The sequence below is a fragment of the Neophocaena asiaeorientalis genome, unplaced genomic scaffold (assembly GCF_003031525.2).
Source record: "Neophocaena asiaeorientalis asiaeorientalis breed wild unplaced genomic scaffold, Neophocaena_asiaeorientalis_V1.1 scaffold116, whole genome shotgun sequence".
NCBI lineage: Eukaryota > Metazoa > Chordata > Mammalia > Artiodactyla > Phocoenidae > Neophocaena > Neophocaena asiaeorientalis.
The window spans coordinates 13473833-13493517 of record NW_020174561.1 but is presented as its reverse complement, the minus strand read 5'-3'; the positions used below and the strand labels follow the sequence as shown (position 1 = coordinate 13493517).

General features: G+C 35.0%; 2 protein-coding genes across 2 annotated transcripts in view; one reads left to right on the top strand and one right to left on the bottom strand.

The window, feature by feature from the left end:
- LRRN3 (leucine rich repeat neuronal 3) overlaps window positions 1-12757 on the top strand; it is a 36393-nt gene extending 23636 nt beyond the window's left edge. The window contains exon 2 of the mRNA XM_024757774.1: window positions 9806-12757. Coding sequence (XP_024613542.1) covers window positions 10165-12291 — 2127 coding nt within the window. The 5' untranslated portion in view covers window positions 9806-10164 and the 3' untranslated portion in view covers window positions 12292-12757. The remainder of the gene's footprint in view (window positions 1-9805) is intronic.
- The window catches only part of IMMP2L (inner mitochondrial membrane peptidase subunit 2), an 892307-nt gene that overhangs the window by 453172 nt on the left and 419450 nt on the right, over window positions 1-19685 (bottom strand). The window lies entirely within an intron of this gene.

The following is a 19685-nucleotide window of genomic DNA, read 5'->3' as shown; positions in this document are numbered from 1 at the left end:
AAACTTTTCTATCAGAGAAGGAGAAACAAACAACAACAAAAGCCAGTGTACTCATCCAGTTATAGGAAATACATTTCTGAATAGTTACTAAGATGAGTGGTACTATGTTAATAAACATTTGAGAGGAAGTAGAGCTTAGTGGTAGTGAAAGATAAACTGAGGAATATTAAGATGTTAAGAGTTTGAGCAAAAATCGATTCAAATAGGGTAGAGCCAAACTGGAAGTGGTTAGGAAGCTCCTTTGGCCAGAGCTCAGAGAGAGGCTTTGAGAGAGAAAATGTGTTAGCAGAAAAAGGGAGTTATTGATTGGCTATAGCTTAAAGCCTAGTAAGCTATTTGCCTGCTTGTCCTTAGCATTTTGATTTTGTAACCTTGAGGCATTTGCAGGCTTAGATTTTGGTTTGCTTACATAGGTCACCATAGAATTAGAGTCCTATCAGTTAATGGCCTCCTTGTTTAATTAATTCAACAGTGGTTCAGAGGCAAAATAAAGGGATTTGAATCTGAGGGGGTGTAAACTGGCAAGTCATTTAACCTCTTTGGCCTCATGTGAAAATTAAGGATGATATTAGCGTCTACAGAAAGAGATGACATGAGGAGTACCTGTGAGAATTTACATGAGGCATGAGACCAGTGATACATGGGACATGCCTGCTATTGATGTATTGTTACTAACTGCTCTTACCATACCCACCCTCCTCCAGAGCACTTCCTTCTTCCTTGCTCCATCCCTTACTCGGCAAATACTTACCATGGAAGCTGAGTGCTATCATAACACACTTAGGGATTTTCACTTGAAAGGAGAAAGACCAATTAGGATTCAGTCAAGGTCAAGGGGAAGAGACCTCACTGTGGCAGGTCTATAGATTGAGATGACAGTGGGGGAATTTGTGTTAGAAAGAATGCCTAACGTCTCTCCAAATTTTCAACATCGTTTTAGAATGAACCACTTTGTACGAGTCATTTCACTCTGAGGGCCTCCTTTACCTCATTTTAAGAGAGGATGGGAATAAATGGATGGTTCAGAAAACTGAGGCCTTTGGAGCGTCTTCAGGATCAGATGCTATGGGCAGAAAGGCTAAGCTGGGTACCATCTAAATCTTTCCAGAAACCACACTCTCCTCCACCATCCCACGTCCCATGCTAACCAGAATAGATCTTCCTTCCTATGTTTGACTTATTCTGAATCTAGGTGAGACTTTATTTGAACAAAGGTTTTCACACTGAGATGAAGTTGAGAATCAACAGATCTGTACGCCCAATTCCAGCTAAAAAATTTTATGACATCAAAAATATGCTAATTTTATATGATACGAAATTTACTCAGGTGGCTGGAACTTGATATTATTAAAAATCCATGTCTTTCAAATTAGCAAAGATATCATATTGAATATATTGTTCATATGTCAATATTAATAGTTACTGGCAACTCATTTTTGCCTCAGCTATTCCATCAAGGGACCTAATCCAGGCAATTTACTTACCCAGTGTAGTGTGCCTCAATATGATGACTAAAGTAACTCTCTTCCTCATTTACTACCAGCTAGATGTAAATGTAAAATGAAATAGGAATGACAGGTAATTAATCTGATAGCGTTTAAAAGCCCCACAATGACTAAAATTCAGGGATCCTAATGTGTCTATGACATAGGGTTACAGCACTAAACAAATTAGTGATCAATTAAATACAAAGGTTAAAACTGAATAAGTCAGCTTACCCACAGCTATTTTTTGGTCATCTTTTAAAATATGTTTCATGTTCAGAGTAGTGTCAGTTTAGAATATGAAGAAACCTTAACGATCATATAACCAATTTCTAAATTTTAATGATCAATAACTTGAGGCACAGGAAAGCAAAATGTCCTGTCTACAATCACACAATCACCAAGTAAACCTGATCCATATTTCAAAATGCAAAGCAAATTTTCTTCCCCTATATCAATTTTTTATTAACAGATAAATATTCTAAGATAATATCCATTAAACTACTCTAGTCATCATTATCCACTCCCTGAAAGTTGACACAGATATTTAAACAGTTAATTCTGAAAAACTGGAAAATAAATATTTCTCAAGGAAAAAAGAATAGCCTTTTACAGGGATGCATTTAGAATAATGTAACAATACCTTTGGGATATGGAACCTTCAATTAGAATTGAAGAAAGACTGAGTCTTACAACAAAGGAATATAAAGTCAGATAACGGGAGAATAGAATTTAAGTACTTTATACAAATGAACTTAGCTAGCAATTTGCTATAGAAGAAAAGGAAAAACTGGGCTTTAATGTAGCCATAGCAACCTCCTATCTTGAACAATTTTTTATCTTAAGCATCCAAATGTTTCTCTTCTTCAGACTCTGTAGTCTTTATAATACACATAATGAGATACGGAGAAGAAGCCACACTTTGTTCTTAAGCTTTAGGACTGTAAAAATTCACCTGAAAGGTGAATTTCAGGATTTTACATTTTCTTACCCATGTGTTTCCCCACTACTTCAGTTGATTTTTTATAAGCATCATAAGAGAACACAGAACATTCAGGTTACTTCCGTTGGATGGCTAGAACTAAGCCTCTTCCTTTGTGCATCCATAGAGTAGTACACATACTACTATTACAACAAGTCAACTCTACTGGGCACCGTCCTCTGCTATTTTCTCCTTCAGTAACTCAGAACTTGGTGAGCAGATAGTTCACCTTATTTACTCTTGACTTTGCAGTAGCTACAACAGTGCCTGCCAAAAAGGAGGTGTCTGGTCAATGTTTCATAAATGTAGAAAAACAGAATAAGCTAAAGAATTAAGATCATTTTACCAAGAAAAAAGTAGCTTTTGCTCTCAAAAGTTGCATACATAATTATATCTAGAAATAATTTCTATTTTTATTTAAAGAAATCTAAAGTTACGAGTGTCCACAAGTATTAAAAAATATCATAAGATATGAGAACTCTTAAAATTGTTTTCGTTTAGTGGCCTAAACTGGGAGGTTTCATGCTGCTAGTCAGAGTCTAATTATACATATATTACTTGTTTAATTTAAAACACAGAAAACACTTTAGATCTTTGACTCTCCCTTAGGCAAAATCTATGTGGGGAAGCCAACAAAAAAATTAAAGACACCGTGAGAAAAATTCAGAAAGCACAAAAGGACATATGTATTAGGAAAATTCCACATCTTAAAATGCTTTCTAAATTTAAAAGTAAAAGGTCTTTGAATTTACCACCCACACCCCCAGAAAAAGGGCCTTAAGTTCACTGCCAATTATTCTTTGTCAAAGAAAAATCATTTTTAATCTTTCAATTCTTAAAAATCTTATAAACTGTAAAGATTAGAAATGCAAGTACAGTGACTGATGCAGTAGGCCCTCAGCAAATATTTATTGACAGATCAAAGGGAAGAATAAATGAAAAACCAGATAGATGATAAGCTCTACATAAGGGTTGATTTTGGACTGTATGAGTCATTCATGCAAGTCATTTAAAAGAATCTTTATATAATACATTTCATTGATATGTCAGTTTTCATTCCTGGTGACATTTCATTAACATTGTCTTTTGAACTTGTATAATATTCAATTATAACTTACTTTGCTTTAATATATGATTCTGTTGCCTTTAAAAACTAAAAGAAAAGGGAATTCCCTGGTAGTGCCGTGGTTAAGAATCCACCTGCCAAGGCAGGGGACACAGGTTCGAGTCCTGGTCTGGGAAGACCCCACATGCCATGGAGCAACTAAGCTCATGCGCCACAGCTACTGAGTCTGTGCTCTAGAGCCCACGAGCCATAGCTACTGAGCCCGCATGCCACAACTACTGAAGCCCACACGCCTAGAGCCTGTGCTCTGCAATGAGAAGTCATTGCAATGAGAGGCCTGCACGCTATAACGAAGAGTAGCTCCGCTCAAGGCAGCTAGAGAAAGCCCACGCATGGCAACGAAGACCCAATGCAGCCAAAAATAAATAAATAAATAAAATTAAAAAAAAAAAAACTAAAAGAAGGTACAAAAAATAATCTTATAAACTAGTTTTAGATGAAAAAACAACTGAAAAGAACAATAGTTAATTATGAGTTGGTCCTTAGCGCCTACATATGACTACATATATGAATGTGTACCCTAACAACGAGAAATCATTTAACGAAAATGCATCCACTATTAAGATTTACTTGCATATGGCTTAATTTATTTTAAAGAAGAGAAGCAAAATATTTTATCTACATGTTATCTATTTTACATCCATCCATCTACCCATCCATCCATAATATAATATTTATTTGAAGACTTATTATGTCCCAGTCCCAATGCTAGGCTCCAGATCATCTATCAAAGCAACAGTCCTAAAACCTTCAAAACCTATGTTGAAATACTGACTTTTTGAAGTATAATTTTCCTACTCTTTAGAAGAAAAAATAATCCCAGCAAATTGATGGAGTATGGGAAATTAGGTAAGTATATCAATAATTACATAATACAAATTTTCTAAGTTTGAAATCATTTTTCAGAGAGTTTATTTTTTTCATTATATTCAAAAAGTAAAAGTAGAAGAGGGAAAAATGAGGGAGGATAGAAGTGAGAGGATTTAGGGCACACACATTAAAATTCTCAAAAAGTGAAAATGGGATTCAGCTGGCCCATCTATTTTTTAATGACATAATTAGTTTATTTTAAAAAATTTTACACCAATGCACATAAAAAAACAAATGACAATATCTCCTTCTAAAATCAACATCACCATTATCACTGTTATCTAGCCCAAATCTCAAAATAGCCACCAGCAGAAACCATTTTCTCACTGATAAAGCTAAAGTGTACCTAAAGAACAGCTATGTTTTTAAATCGGTGCTGGTAAAGTGAACCACTTTCTGTTTTGCCAGTGGAAAGTTGGCAGTATACCTGTGTTATTTCTACTTTCTTTTTTTTATATAAATTTTTATTTTATTTATTTATTTATTTTTGGCTGTGTTGGGTCTTTGTTGCTGCACACAGGCTTTCCCTAGTTGAGGCGAGCAGGGGCTACTCTTTGTTGCAGTGCACAGGCTTCTGATTGCAGTGGCTTCTCTTGTTGTGGAGCACAGGCTCCAGGCACGTGGGCTTCAGTAGCTGTGGCTCACAGTCACTACAGCGCAGGCTCAGCAGTTGTGGCACATGGGCTTAGTGACTCCGCGTCATGTGGGATCTTCCCAAACCAGGGCTTGAACCCGTGTCCCCTGCATTGGCAGGCGGATTCTTAACCACTGAACCACCAGGGAAGTCCCCTATTTCTACTCTCTAACCACCAAACAATAAGAAAAATATTCTGTAAAAAACTGGGAGCATATCTTTTTCTCTTTATTTTTTTTCTATGTTGTTTAAGTTACTTAAGAAGGGAAGCAGTCATTTTAATCATTATTCCATATTCTATCATCCAACACAAATTATAGAAAGACACAATTGTGAGTTAGCATGTAGCAAACATTTGTTTACTGACCAATATACTGGCCTAGGTACTAATCAACCGATCAAATGTACTAATATAATCAAAAGTAAGCTGAACACAGTTCCTAATAATAATAACCTCAAAATCTAGTAGGAAAATAATAATCTAATAATCTTATATCTAGTAAGGAAATAGTCTAATAATCTAATGTCTAGTAATAATCTACTAATAATTTTATGGCCAGTAAGGGAAAAAGGAAGTGTAAACAAATGATTATCATGACGCAGATGAGAGGTGACCAAGAATGAATCCAGGAAAAGCTTCCCAGCATAGATGTTTGGGGGCTGAGGTCATGCTAAGGGCCATGAGACTCAAGAGGTCCAGTTTCTGGCAATGATATGCTCTTTACTAAAGCAGGTATGTCAGGCTATCATTTCTGATGATGATGATAATTAAGAAGTCTAACCTAACTTCCCTGTACCTGACTCTATAATTACAAACAAATTGCATATTCATAGTTTGTATTTCCAAGTAGGTTTTTTAAATGGAGCAAAAGCACTGACCAGCAGATTCAAGTATTTGTACTCTCTTGACAGTCATATTTCTCATTGTAATGTATTGGCATTTGGGTTTTGTTCCTTGTGAGTTTGGTTAGTGTGAATCATACCCTAGTCACTATTAGTAGATTGATAAAATTAATTTTCTAAATTTGAAAAGCTGAAGTCAAAGGTAATGCCAGCCCTTCCTAAGAAAAACATCACTACATTACCTTCTGTTAAAATAATTTCATAGCAACTCTACATATGGATGCAAGCCTAAGGATAAAGCCTGGGTTCTAATCCCACCTCATCAATTATTAGCTGTGTGATTTCAGGCAGATAGGTGTCAATACCCTTACAAACAAACAAACAAATAAATAATAGTGGTTAAAATCCCTCTCCAATCTGTTTCAAGGCCATTATTAACATAAAATAATGAATAACAAAGGGCTTGGAAAACCACAAAGCTCTAAGATGTAAGATATTATTACTGCCTTACTATCCTGCAAACAATCCATGCCAAATAATCCAATAGTGAAAGCATCATAATCATTTTCAAAAACATGAGAAAAAAATCAATATTACAATAAAGGCAAATTTTACATATCCTCTGTTGTACTTCCCATACTGATAATTTCTTCCTACAGACCTGGAGAAATAAAATTTGAATTTGTTCACCACTTTAAGAACTCTCCTTACTTTCAAAAGCTTGCAGAATAAATATAGTTCAAATAGGGTTGTTTCTGGCATATGGCTATGCCAAAATGATGAAATGAGGTCAGAATAGAGTTTCTAATTAAACATAAATTTAAGAAAATATAAAAATTTTAAAACAAAAAGTGGTATTATTAGGTTAACATCCCCCCAAAAAGAATGTTTCACCTTGAACATTTCTAATCCTCTAGTTAACATAAAGGAGAATATAGGAGTCTTTTTGCTCTGCCAGAGAAAGTGGATATAACTGGTTATTTGGCAGAAATTATGATTGCTCAGTTCTCAACCGAGTGATTTATGGCAACATGCAGAAATTTATACTTTGTACCTAGGTTTTTTTCTTCATTTTGAGAATAAAGAGGCAATAGATTTCTATTTTAAGTTTTATCCAGATGCCTCTCCTATGTGCTCCCATTTCATCACTGACACTGAATTGTAACCATCTGTTTACCTGTGTCTCCCCAGAAAGACTGAAAACTTATGAAGGGAAGAGACCATATTTAAGTCATCTTTTTATCCTCCAACTATTAACCCAATAACTGGCACATAAAAGGTGTTCATTAAATGTTGACTGGATAAATTGAGGAATAAACTAAGATATAATATTAGATTGACTTTAAAGTCTAGTTCCTTTGTATTACACTCAAATTTAATCTTTGGATTTTAGTAATAAAGGTAACACACATTCTGTGTAAATAATAGATTTACCCAAGTTAAACCAGTTGAATACTGAAATTAGCAAATCAAACAAACCGAATTGCTTAAATTGTATGTAGCAAACATGAATATGTCCATTTATTAAGTAATATAATTCAGTTATCAGTTCACTGAAAACATTTCTTGAGCATCTACTATGTTCTAATTACCATGCCCAGGAGCTGGCAGGCCTCAGGCTCTCAAGGAAGTGAGTGTCTGGTGGGGCAGAGAACCAACTAAATATTCTGACAGAGGTGTGTGCTGGGGCCACTGAACGACCTCAGAGGGCAGCTAAAGTACAACTGCAGGGAGGGGTTATATGGAAGGCTTCACAGAGAGGTGATGCTTGAACTGAGGGTTGATAAAACAGCAATAATTAATGTAAAACAAAGAAACAGGCAATCCAGACAGAGAGAAAAGGGTGAGGCACCCACAGTTCTACTGGCAGAGAGAAGGCTGCATATAGAAGAACGGCAGAAAATGACAAGAAACACAGAGAAAAACAGGAGGGACCCCAGATCGTGTAGGGTTAAGGATTTATAAAACATCTTCAGGGAAGAAGCAGTTGTATTAAATTCTTTCCTCAAGGGGCTTAGAGCTTACTTAGATTAAGAGTAATAGGTGAACAGTATTTAAAAAAGGAATTTTGATCAGCAAATAGGTGAAGTAACAAAACAAAACCAACAAACATAAAAAGCAAAGACACTTAATTCAAGATAACTTAGGAGTTATCTGAACTTCATGATCCAGTTTTATCACATCTCTTAAAGGATAAGAGGAGAATTAGGTGTGACTTTGAACTATAAATACTCCAACAATTTTGAAAACCAAAGAATGTTTTAAATTAAAAAGAAAGTGTTTTATCCCTCTGTAGAGACAATATCTCCAAATACACTGATCTCTGTCACTGAAGTACCTACCTTAGAGTCACTCAACAATGCCATTATGAATGTCAATATTGGGCAGAGATGAAAGAAAAGAACAGTATTCACACACTGATTATTCAGCAGACCACTACTGCTGGTAGGCAAGAAGCCTCAGAATGAACAGCCCAGCCGTGCTCCAGCTGTCCTGCACACTTGCGGGGAGAGCTCACGGGCAGTCCAACGGATGGAGTGTACATGTAAAAGTAATGTGGTATTTTACAATACGGCACATATCAGAATTGCAACTTGGTTTCAGATTGCTTATTGTTATGATAAAGACATCAGTAACCATTTAAAAGAAGGTACATCTAAGTGTCTGTATTAGCGATGTAATCAAAGTTACTTTTTCATTGTTAGTAACTAATGGAATGTAAGTTATTTTCAGGGAAAAATAAAACAGTCTAACATTAATCTGAATTTCAGTTAAGTATGACAATATACAGGTACATCTACAGCAAGTTAGACTACCTTTTCCAAATGCTGCAAAATTCAAGTCACTTTATACAAAGGAGACTATGGAGAGAAGTACGAATTAAAATGAAAAATTCAGCGAAATTCCACAATTTCTAGTTCATTTTATAATTTTATTTCTAAATGTCATCTCCTGGGAACCTGAGGAACCACAGGCTAACTCATTTGATTGTAACTGAACAGTATTATTTATTTATAAACTTTTAATTTTGCCTCTATAAGAGAAAATAAAAAAGGCATCACTGAAAGATTTTCTTTTTTTTCCCCTATAACTAACTGTCAAAGAGAACGACAAATAATAAATTACAGGCTATAAACAAGCAAATATCTGAAAACAAAGACAAATTCTGGCAGAATAATTTTTACGTTTAATGCAACTTCAGTCTTCTAAAGATCCACTTTCACAGCCATAAAAAAGAATGAAATAATGCCATTTGCAGCAATATGGATGGACCTAGAGATTGTCATACTGAGTAAAGTAAATGAGACAGAGAAAGACAAGTATATTGCTTATATGTGGATATAAAAACATGGTGCAAATGAACTTATTTACAAAACAGAAATAGAGTCACAGATGTAGAAAACAAACTTATGGTTACCAGAGGGGAAAGGAGGGGAGGGATAAGTTGGGAGATTGGGATTGACATATACTATATATAAAATAGCTAACTAATAAAGACCTACTATAAAACACAGGCTAGTCTACTCAATACTCTGTAACGGCCTATATGGGAAAGGAATCTAAAAAAGAGTGTGTATATGTATATGTATAACTGATTCACTTTGATGTACACACCTGAAACTAATACAACATTGTAAATCAACTATACTCCAATAAAAAAAAAAAAATCCGGCCTATCCAATGTCTGGGCCAATAACTATTAAGGACAGTCATAACAAGGATGAAGTCATCAAAACATACTGAATTAACTGTAAACTAAGAATATTATATATAAGATAATCATAATCAGTTAATGGAGATTGTGTTTTTGTCCCTTTGGACTAATTATTTTTCTCTTTTTTCTTTTACATTTTATTTTATTATAGTTAGCATCATGCTGCTATTCCTGCAAGTACTGAACAAGCATGGGATTTGAGTATTACACTCTTAAATAAATGAATTGCTTAATTTCCTCTGACCATCTATACATACTCCATCTTCAAAAAGTATATCAATATTCTATCATAAAGGAGATAGGAACCTTTTCTTCAATATGCATGACATTTCTGGACAATGCAATTGTGGCACTGGCACGTTTTTCCATGAAGAAAATATTTGCAGCTCTATGGCATTCATCATTTGACAAAAGCAACTATTTTCCTTATCTATCAGCTCTTACTGATCTTACTAGCAGTGACCGTGGAATCCTTAAGGACCCATTAAATCTCTGAAGAAGAAAGCTAAGATGAAGGACCTGCCACTCCAAATTCATGTGCTACTTGGCCTAGCTATCACTACACTAGTACAAGCTGTAGATAAAAAAGCAGATTGCCCACGATTGTGTACATGTGAAATCCGGCCCTGGTTTACACCTAGATCCATTTATATGGAAGCATCTACAGTGGATTGTAATGATTTAGGTCTTTCAAATTTCCCAGCCAGATTGCCTGCTGACACACAGATCCTGCTCCTACAGACTAACAATATTGCAAAAATTGAATACTCCATAGACTTTCCAGTAAATCTTACTGGCCTGGACTTATCTCAAAACAATTTATCTTCAGTTACCAATATTAATGTAAAAAAGATGCCTCAGCTTCTTTCTGTGTACCTAGAGGAAAACAAACTTACTGAGCTGCCTGAAAAATGTCTGTCTGGACTTAGTAACTTACAAGAACTCTATATTAATCACAACTTGCTTTCTACAATTTCACCCGGAGCCTTTATTGGCCTACATAATCTTCTTCGACTTCATCTCAATTCTAATAGATTGCAGATGATCAACAGTAAGTGGTTTGAGGCTCTTCCCAATCTGGAGATTCTGATGATTGGGGAAAATCCAATCATCAGAATCAAAGACATGAACTTTAAGCCTCTTATCAATCTTCGCAGCCTGGTTATAGCTGGTATAAACCTCACGGAAATACCAGATAATGCCTTGGTTGGACTTGAAAACTTAGAAAGCATCTCTTTTTATGACAACAGGCTTATTAAAGTGCCCCATGTTGCTCTTCAAAAAGTGGTAAACCTCAAATTTTTGGATCTAAATAAAAATCCCATTAATAGAATACGGAGGGGTGATTTTAGCAATATGCTACATTTAAAAGAATTGGGAATAAACAATATGCCTGAGCTGATTTCCATCGACAGTCTTGCTGTGGATAATCTGCCAGATTTAAGAAAAATAGAAGCTACTAACAACCCCAGGTTGTCTTACATTCACCCAAATGCATTTTTCAGACTACCCAAGCTGGAATCACTCATGCTTAACAGCAATGCCCTTAGTGCCCTGTACCGCAGTACCATTGAGTCTCTGCCAAACCTCAAGGAAATCAGCATACACAGCAATCCCATCAGGTGTGATTGTGTCATCCGTTGGATTAATATGAACAAAACCAACATTCGATTTATGGAGCCAGATTCACTGTTTTGCGTGGACCCACCTGAATTCCAAGGCCAGAATGTTCGGCAGGTGCATTTCAGGGAAATGATGGAAATCTGTCTCCCTCTTATAGCTCCAGAGAGTTTTCCTTCTAATCTGGATTTAGAAACTGGGAGCTATGTTTCCTTACACTGCAGAGCTACTGCAGAGCCACAGCCTGAAATCTCCTGGATCATACCTTCTGGTAAAAAACTCCTGCCTAATACTCTGACAGACAAGTTCTATGTCCATTCTGAAGGCACACTAGATATAAGTGGCATCTCCCCAACAGAAGGGGGTTTATATACCTGTATAGCAACTAACCTGGTTGGTGCTGACTTGAAGTCTATTATGATCAAAGTGGATGGCTCTTTTCCCCAGGATAACAATGGATCCTTGAATATTAAAATAAAAGATGTTCAGGCCAACTCAGTTCTGGTGTCTTGGAAAGCAAGTTCTAAAATTCTCAAATCCAGTGTTAAGTGGACAGCCTTTGTCAAGACTCAAAATTCCCATGCTGCCCAAAGTGCTCGAATACCATCTGATGTCAAGGTATATAATCTTACTCATCTGAACCCATCAACTGAGTATAAGATTTGTATTGATATCCCCACCATCTATCAAAAAAGCAGAAAACAATGTGTAAATGTCACCACAAAAGGTTTGCACCCTGATGGAAAAGAGTATGATAAGAGTAACATCACAACATTTATGGCCTACCTTGGAGGTTTTCTGGGGATTATTGGTATGATATGTCTTTTCAGCTGCCTCTCTCAAGAAATGAACTGTGATGGTCGACATAACTATGTGAGAAATTACTTACAGAAACCAACCTTTGCATTCAGTGAGCTTTATCCTCCTCTGATCAACCTCTGGGAAGCAGGCAAAGAAAAAGGTACAGCATTGGAAGTAAAAGCAACTGTGATAGGTGTGCCAACAAACATGTCCTAAAAACAACTAACTAAATCTACTTCAAAGAAAACTCAAAACTGTGGTTGTACTTAAATAAAAAAGGCAGAGAAATATTACTTTGTAGAAGGAAGTTTAAGCTTCACCAATGCTGCTCCTGACCAATGGACATATGTACAAGTTCAGCATTTTAATTAACTGGCTTCGAAGGGTACTGTGGCAACCAAATAAAACAATTCCATTTTCTAGAACTTTCATGTAACTTTTATGTCTGGACTACAGTTAAAGTGGACAAAAACATTTCTGTATTTTTTTTAAGTATATAAGAGTAGTTGAACTGAGCAATACCTCCTCCTGTGTTGTATTACACATGTTAGCCACGAGTTTTTGCAGTGACCAGATAAACTTGAATTGACACGTGGTGTAATAAAATGGACAAATTCTGTAGAGTAGACACAGTGAATATGTGGACCTCTTTTATAAGGAAAAATACATTTTGGATTAAAATCAATTGCTTTTGTCTTGTTTTTGTTTCTAAATAAAGAATAACTTCTGGGAAATATCATTTGACCAGATATCATTTAAATGACAATGTTTTCAAAAAGTGTTTTTCTATAATGAAATTTGGAATGCTAAGAGTAAGACACTTTTACTGGGTGATGTAACTACATTTTTATAATGCACAAAAATGGATTTTAGAAGATACTTTATCAATATTGAAAGAAAATAATAACATTGTACTTAACCCTTTATTGACAGAAACAAATCCTCTTGGAAATTATGTATTCACTTATAGATTTTCTTTTCTTAACAAGCAGCTTTTGGAGTGGATTTAATTATTAAGTTCATACAATATAAATCCAGTATCTAAGGAAATGAAAGTCTTATTTTAATAATTGGTAGTAGCTCAACATTAGGCTGCTTGCTTTGCAGAAAATATTGCCAAATTTCAGTAGGACTTATGATCTAGGTGTAATTTTCAAATCTTGCTGTGATTGTAAACACTTAATGAGCTCCACTGCAATAACAAGCAAACAATCTAATAATCTTCTATGTTGCAAATACAGCAAGGAAACATGTTCTACATGACCCCCAAAGAAGGAGGTTTATATACTTGTATAGCAACTAACCTAGTCGGTACTGAGTTAAAGACAGTTATGATCAAAGGGGATGGTTCTTTTCCCCAAGATAACAATGGATTTTAGAACTTTAGGAGACTAGGATTTTTAAATTTTATTGTAAGATATACTGAATTCATAGTGGAAGAAGTTCCAGAGTTCAACAGAAATTTAAGAAGACAGTTTTGCTCATGAAAAGCTTCTGAGACTAAAAAATTAAGTGCAGTTTTCCATGACTATAAGGCACCTAAGTAACACAGCTTAGAGAAATTGAGAATCACTGAATTGAAGTACTAATAACACTACTAATTATTTTAGAGTCTTATACAGAAAATACAAGAAGTTTACCTGGAAAAAACAACCAAGATTTTTAGGGCTTTAGTCATATTTACAAACAAAAACCCATAGTCCTACAAAACCAATGTATTTGTGTACAAAGAAAACATCCTGAAACACTAAAAAAAAAATTTACAGAAGGTAATAAGCCTTACTTTTTATAGGCAAATTGCTTATCTCTACAAAGCTACAAGTCTTCCATTATAACTGCTACTTAATCTGTTCATAATCAAGTGTTTAAGTTTTCTTACCATAGCTTTCTGCATATCATCAACATGTCACTGGCCTGTAAACATTTCTACCACTGAAATCATATCAGTTTATTTGTTAATACTAGACATTTGCTTTTGTGATAGCACTGACAGTTTCTAATTAAGTATTAGCTGTTTTTGACAATGTTGGAAAGTAATTGTTATGAACTCTTTAAAACGAAAGGACAACTGTGTTAATTTTAACACAACCAAAATATGAAAGTTGCTAATTAAATGTGTTTCCCTAACACAAATTTTACAACCTGATGAATCACTATCACAGAGAGGCTGACATTAGAACTTATCAGTAAGACATGCTCATACATCACAAGAGGTTTCAGCACCACGGACAGAGCTTTTTAAAAGAGCTGGGCTATTTATCAAAAATATAGGAGCTGAAATATGACCTATTAGGATGCAGGTATTGTATAGGTCAGCAAGAACTTGCTCAGATTTCTTGTATGTTTCTATTTTCATGAAGAACTATATCAAACATATGGTAAAGCTGAGAATCCATTTCAAGCTAAATTCTTCTTAGAGAAATTGCAGTAAATAAGTACTCGGAATAGATACCTAACAGTGAACACTAAAATGAAGTATTTTTGTTACAGCTGAATAAATACAGATGCTCAAAGCAAATCATGATCCTATTTACTTGCTCAAATTTTAATCTAAATTGCCACTGAGAAAAAGAAAAAAAGACATTTGCTTCAACAACAGAATGGCATTTGATACTCCTTATTACCTCCTAAACCCCACACAAAATTAACTAAGCACTGGTTAAAGTACTCAAAGCATGTAACTTACAATTTGGTGATACCAAATGGATACAAAGGCAAACTTTGCCTATAATAAATAAAATTCTAAAGTTTATATCTCTATGAATGCCACATGATCCCCTCACATTGCATGAAAGAAAACATTTTTTTAGAAAAAAATAATTTTACAAGAATTATATATGTTATAATTTACACTACAAAATATATCCAAATTTTCTATAAATAAGCATGTCTAGTTGAATACAAAAATGCATACAATGTGAAGCAAAATGTGCAATTGTCAGCAAAGCCAAGTAACAATATGCTGCCAGTCATATGTAACCATTTTACTTAGAAAGAAATAAAATAGATTTATGGTACATATGTCAGTCTGTTGATACTTACTGCAGTTCTTAAATTTATTCTAATTAGGTAAAAATTTCTTAAGCAACACTATATAACAGCAAGCATAATTTTAACATTATAATTCCTTAGTCTATTCATTTAACTATATTTTCTTTTGTTTATATTCAATATATATGTATTGTATGGCTATTAGTCACTGGAAAAATAGAAGTGAACAGGACAAATTCCCCACCATTAAGGGGCTTATATTCAACTGGTTTGCATTCTGGTTATGTATCACTGATTTCACAAATATGTGTTAACTATGTTACCTAGTGGAGACCCAGCTTCAATCCATACTTTCACAGAATGGTAATGTTCAGAAAATCAGATTTTTTTCTTTGGTCTAAAATATTTTCTCTATCACAACATGTTGATATAGGAACTTAATTCAAATTTATTATTGATTTTATTCACAATAGATAGATAGAAAGATAGACAGATAGATAGATATATACTAGCCTTTATTTAACCATCCTCAGACTGGTTAAATAAACAGGCATGTCTACTTACCATAACTTATTCCTAGGCACAAAAACATGGATAACTAATATGTTTCCCCTATTTTCAACATAGAATGATCACCCAATAAATATAAGTTAAATTCAAGAAGGTAATCTAGCACTGCTAAAATGTTTATGTATTTTATGAGGGAGACCAACTTACTCTATCCACTCTTATAAAATCTTCCAACAACTATGAAGAAAAATTCCATAGATTAGCCTTTTACATGAAAAATTAGAAGTGATAGGTCAGTAACCAATAAAGCAAACAAAACAACTAAAAGTTTAAGAGCATATATTTGCTAAAGAAAGAGAAAATTCCAATAAAATGTTCTCACAGCTGTCATAAATAGCAGGAAAAAATTCTCATTGTATATGTAAACATAAAGCAACATCTTTAGCTTCATCACAATGCTGACTTTCTAGGAGACAGGGAATTATAAATAGTAATTATATTGTGGCTACATTTTCTTTGATTCAATCTCTCTTGTCTCTTGTCTTGTCTCTCTTTCTTGTCTCTCTTTCTCTAACTTGCCAAAACAAATGATAACAAATAAGTAAAAGTTTTTTCAAAGAATATGGTTGTTACAGATATGTTTAGTATATCAAGCATCCCAAATGGTCATTTGGGGATAAATCTAAACAGAAAGACTAAAATCATCTTTTCTTTCAAATGGTAGTATGTTCACCCTGGGTTCTATAGCCCCCACCTTTATAATATCATTTTACCCTGATTAATGCATTGCTAACTAGGCTGTTGCTTGGGAGCATGGCAGTATTGTACTGGAATGAAAAAACCATGCCTGTCATGTAGTTCTGGAAAATGAAAGAAACTGACTCCAGTTTCAACACAATAGTGGCTACTTTCATGTGTTAATTTGAAAAGTAAGGACTTTATTGTTAGGGGTGACCACCAATTTTGTTTATATTATTTCTCTGAAGCAAGGGAAAAATAAAAACACTATTTGTACACAGGAATAAAATGGCAAAATGTGAGTTAATTGTAATAGCCACATATATCCAATTCCAAGTAAAATTATTAAAATACAAGCTTTAAAGAAGAATATTCTAGTAAAATATAGATTTTTTCCAAAATCTGGCCTAAACTTTCCATTAATGATATAACAAAGGTGCTTTTGAATTGACTAGTAAGCATTCAGTATTCTCAAGTGAGAAAATACATGAAATAGAACACAATTCCTTTTTATTCCTACTGAAAATAGACAAGCCCATAGAGATTTGAATCTACCTATTCTAGTTCACTTTACATATATATCAGAGGGCTCTTAGCTTACCTTTGAATAAAGCCATATAGTCAATACCAAATAAGGGGTCATGTATATAACAGATACATCGATACAGTTTTCTCTTAAAAGCAAAGTGAGGTATTTAAATAAGTAATAAATTCAGAGCAAATTTATCACATATGATTTCAAAATCATTGTAGTGTGGTCCAGAGTAACAAAGCATAGCAAAAAGAACTGTGGTTAACCTTGGCAAGTCTTTCAAAAGAGTGAACTATAATGGCATTTGAAGACCTCACAGTGCTTTGTGTCTTTATCTTTTCTAACTCTAATACCTCTTCAAGAAACTAACACCATTATGTGACCATTGTAAGGAAAATCCAGCTTCTCATTAAAATATATGGTTTGGTGTCAAGTCATTGATTCAAAATCCAATTGTGATATCCATTTATAATGTTTACCAGCCTCTACAACAAACAATGGAGTAAACTTAGGACATAAATTGACCTTCCTAATCCTAGCACTGAAAGAATCAGAGTGTAATAAAATAACTTCCCTGTCAGTTGAGGTACCAGATTCAAGGTTGGTAAAGACAAACAGTTCTTAAACCATCAGAGGTGTTATAACTACAGGAATATGATCAAACACACTGAAAGAGTTCTTCAAAAGAATACTATATAAAATTGAAATTCACTATCGAAACTGGGATTAAAGACAGATACCTCTGGTAAACATCCCTTTAATAATGATTGCAGAGAGGAGTCATGTAGTCAACAAAGAACAAAAAAATCATGTCCCCAAAATAACTTTAAGGCTTCCAGGATTCCCATCCCTGTTTCCTAGTCAATCAACAAACCAACATTCCAATATATGGTTTTTACATTAAATTGTTTATTTTATTAGAGTTTAAAAACACATTTACATACAAAATGCATGAATTTATATAACTATGTGATTCTAACTACCCAATTCAAACCCTTGAGTGTAAAAATAAGAATCCTTCAATAGAGAAAAGGTATAAAAATAGAAGAAAATAAAACATTTATTTCTTTTTTCTATCAAAATGCTTATCTACATATATTCATATAGATTTAATAGACTGCATTGAAAAAACGAGCTACATCAAAAACAACCATGTTAGATAAGGAGAGTTAGGTTCTTCCAACCAATGGGTTACGTGCATCTCAGTCCAGGCTCAGGCCTGAAGTCACAATATGATGCTTGAGAGATTTTCTTGGCACATATAATGCATAGCAATTAATAAATATATTATCAACATTATTATATTTGAATAAATATACATTCATATTTCCTTGAGTAACAAGATAAAAACTAGAAAGGAAGGAAACAAACACTTACTGAATGCTGAATATGTGCCAGACTAAAAATTTGCTATGGTCGTAAGAAATCCACTACAGATCTAAAGGAGAAGGGGTGTGGGGAAAATGAATATTTACCATCTTTTTTTTTTTTTTCTTGCGGTACATGGACCTCTCACTGTTGTGGCCTCTCCCGTTGCGGAGCACAGGCTCCGGATGCTCAGGCTCAGCGGCCATGGCTCACGGGCCCAGCCGCTCCGCGGCATGTGGGATCCTCCCGGACTGGGGCACGAACCCACGTCCCCTGCATCGGCAGGCGGACTCTCAACCACTGCACCACCAGGGAAGCCCCCAATATTTACCATCTTACTATGTGTCAGGCATACTGAGGAATGTGCTTGCTCACCCTCCTGGTCTCTGTTTCTCTATATGCACGCCTCTCTCTCACATGCGTGTGACACACACACACACATATTAATTCAATTTTCATGAAATCCTTGTGGGTTCAGTGTTAACACTCTCATTTTATACATCAGTCTCAGAGAAGTAATTTTCTTTCCCAAGATAATAATATCATAGAGCAGAGAAACCAAAAGGTACAACATCATGAAAAATAATAATACCCAGGTACTTTTCTGGCATGCCATACAAAAAATAACTAATAGGTGGTATTTTGAGGAGGGAACACTCCATCAATAATATACCAGATTCATTAGTTGTGCTATTGTCTTCTAACTATCTCCATCAACATGTTCACTTAAAATATTCCTATGTTGGTTCTGCATGAGGTATTGGGGTAAAGGGCTCCAGTTTGCCAACTTTCAGTTATTACTCGCCAAAGGCACAACTGTGAGGACTGGTTTAGCAAAAACAAAAAAAAACAAAACAAACAAACAAAAACACACACACAAAACAACCTCCAAAAACCTGCATATATTGTAAATTGAACTTTTAAAATAAGCATATTCACTAAGTACTCACTGGCTGCAAGGTACTTCTAGAGACTTATAAAAGACTTCTGTAATTATTTCCATGCATCCATTTCACAGTCCCCATGCATAATGCTCTCCTGTTTTTCTATCCCATTACATAACAGTAAAGGATAGTCAATTACCTGTTTTACTTGTTTTCTGACTCTAGCTTATATTTGTCATACATGATAATTCTGACCTTAGAGGTGCATAAAGAGTAAGGACTGGGCTTCCCTGGTGGCGCAGTGGTTGAGAGTCCTCCTGCCGATGCAGGGGACACGGGTTCGTGCCCCGGTCCGGGAAGATCCCACATGCCGCGGAGCGGCTAGGCCCATGAGCCATGGCCGCTGAGCCTGCGCGTCTGGAGCCTGTGCTCCGCAACGGGAGAGGCCACAACAGTGAGGGGCCCGCGTACCGCAAAAAAAAACCCCAAAAAACAAACAAAAAAAACACCAGGCTAGCTCTTGAATAAAGGATTAAAGCAAAAGATTACTTTTACACTTGGGTGGTGTATGTCAAAAAAAGAGTAAG